The 2,500-nt window shown below is 42.6% G+C and overlaps 1 protein-coding gene across 4 annotated transcripts in view; it reads left to right on the forward strand.

Moving 5' to 3' along the window:
- The first annotated feature begins 2,029 nt into the window (after positions 1 to 2,029).
- mtmr8 (myotubularin related protein 8) overlaps positions 2,030 to 2,500 on the forward strand; it is an 8,056-nt gene continuing 7,585 nt past the window's right edge. For 3 of the 4 annotated variants that reach the window (XM_081719413.1, XM_035526830.2, XM_081719415.1), the window contains exon 1: positions 2,030 to 2,172. In XM_081719413.1, coding sequence (XP_081575539.1) covers positions 2,149 to 2,172 — 24 coding nt within the window. In that variant the 5' untranslated portion in view covers positions 2,030 to 2,148. The remainder of the gene's footprint in view (positions 2,173 to 2,500) is intronic. The other variant, XM_081719414.1, reaches the window with a different exon arrangement.

Here is a 2,500-nt window from a genome sequence, read left to right on the forward strand (position 1 = left end):
AACACTACAGCAATACTACAGCAACACTACATCAACACTACAGCAATACTACAGCAACACTACATCAACACTACAGCAATACTACAGCAACACTACAGCAACACTACATCAACACTACAGCAATACTACAGCAACACTACAGCAATACTACAACAATACTACAGCAACACTACAGCAATACTACAGCAACACTACAGCGATACTACAGCAACACTACAGTAATACTACAGCAGTATGACAGCAACACTACATCAACACTACAGCAATACTACAGCAGTATGACAGCAATACTACAGCAACACTACATCAACACTACAGCAATACTACAGTAATCCTACAGCAACACTACAGCAATACTACAGCAACACTACATCAACACTACAGCAATACTACAGTAATACTACAGCAACACTACAGCAATACTACATCAACACTACAGCAATACTACAGTAATACTACAGCAACACTACAGCAACACTACAGTGATACTACAGCAGTATGACAGCAACACTACAGCAACACTACAGTAATACTACAGCAACACTACAGTAATACTACAACAGTATGACAGCAATACTACAGCAACACTACAGCAACACTACAGTAATACTACAGTAATACTACAGAAATACTTCTGCAACAATAACACTACTACAGCATTACTGCAGCAACAATAACAATACTACAGCAACAGCAACTGTGACCATGGACTAGTGTTTGTAATGTAGTTGGTGGTGAGCATCATATCAGCACCCTCATAACTGTGGCTCCTGAAACGGACTCTCTGTGTCACCTCCACATTTTCTACATTCCACATTCGGGTTCATATCTGCCTCGATGCTGGCATTCATGGTCATGGTCCAAAGATGCCATTTTCCAGACATCTCCTGGCAGATCTGGAGAGCAGTGTCAGGACATGGTGTATATTCTGGTCTTTTTGCAGGACGCAAGACTGCTTGAGGGCACCTTCAAGTATCTGCAGACAAATCACCAGTTATGTTCCAGTTATAAGTGTTTATATTCCAGTTATATGTGTTTATGTTCCAGTTATATGTGTTTATGTTTTAGTTGTAAGTGTTTATGTTCCAGTTATATCCTTCTGGCAAGTGTTTCTAATCATTCAGACTTTGCCTTCTGTTTTAAATGCTCTCTGGTCATGATTGTGTGAAGCTAGCATGATGGGGGAGAGTACTGACTACTGAAGTAATAAAGAACAGAGAAATCCTGAATTTTGGAAGTTTTACATTTGGTTTATTTCATTCACAGATGCAATCTGACATTAACTGGTTAACCCCATCACATATTCAGCCTGAACGATTAAACAAAGAAAACCTGTAGCGGTTTGGCACATTCCCTTCTTCTATATTGGAAGTGTGTGTGTGTGTGTGTGTGGGGGGGGGGGGGCTACTAATGACGAGCAGGTTATCTGACCCCAGGGTCAGTAGGTCGTTACTATAACAATGGTTTGAGCGGCAGGGGAGCCACCCAAGCAATTAGGGAAATGTGATGGGGCAACTCTAGGGTGTGTGTGTGTGTGTGAGAGAGAGAGAGAGAGAGAGAGAGAGAGAGAGAGAGAGAGAGAGAGAGAGAGAGAGAGAGAGAGAGAGAGAGAGAGGTTAAAGAGAAATGCAAAACCACACAATTGTATTAAAATAAAAAATAGAGCTTTTGTGTAGTTTGTTGTGTTTAAATAAAATAACAGGAGAGCAACATATTTAGTGCTTGTGTTGTGTACTAACAGTAATAAATAAGGAAATTAATTAATTACCAAAAATTAACATTATTTAAAACATTCTGGAAGCATTATTGAAACTAAGATTATTTAAAACTTTCTGGACACATGATTTATATATGCTACAGTGGCCTACGTATAAAATCTAAATTTTCTTTTTAGAAAGCAGGTAATATCAGATGATCTCTGGTCGCCAGTGGAGGTTTTAAAGATGTTCTGCACAAGCATGCAGCCAAAAACCACGAAAGGCAGGAAATCTCGCGCGTGTTCTCGCGATACCTCGCGGGTCAGGTGACCGCGCCGTCTGTCCGGCGCGAGGACTGCAGGCAAGCTCGAGCACTAACCGATTTCCTAGAGAATGACAACTTAAAGCAGCGCGCAGACGAGCTCGTGCGTGCGTCTGACCGGACGGAAACATGGAGCACATCATAACGCCCAAGGTGAGGAGGACCCTAAACCCTGACCTTTAACCCCGACCCTGACCCTAACCCGCTGGGCTCGCGGGCCGCGCTCTCCTGTGTGTGTGTGTGTGTGTGTGTGTGTGTGTGTGTGTGTGTGTGTGTGTGTGTGTGTGTGTGTGTGTGTGTGTGTGAGTGTGAGTGAGTGTGTGTGTGAGTGTGAGTGAGTGTGTGTGTGAGTGTGTGTGTGAGTGTGAGTGTGAGTGTGAGTGTGTGTGTGAGTGTGAGTGTGTGTGTGTGTGTGTGTGTGTGTGTGTGTGTGTGTGTATGTGTGTATGTGTATGTGTGTGTGTGTGTGTATATATGTATG

This window comes from Electrophorus electricus, chromosome 8, assembly GCF_041902795.1.
Source record: "Electrophorus electricus isolate QZ-2024a chromosome 8, ASM4190279v1, whole genome shotgun sequence".
Lineage (NCBI taxonomy): Eukaryota > Metazoa > Chordata > Actinopteri > Gymnotiformes > Gymnotidae > Electrophorus > Electrophorus electricus.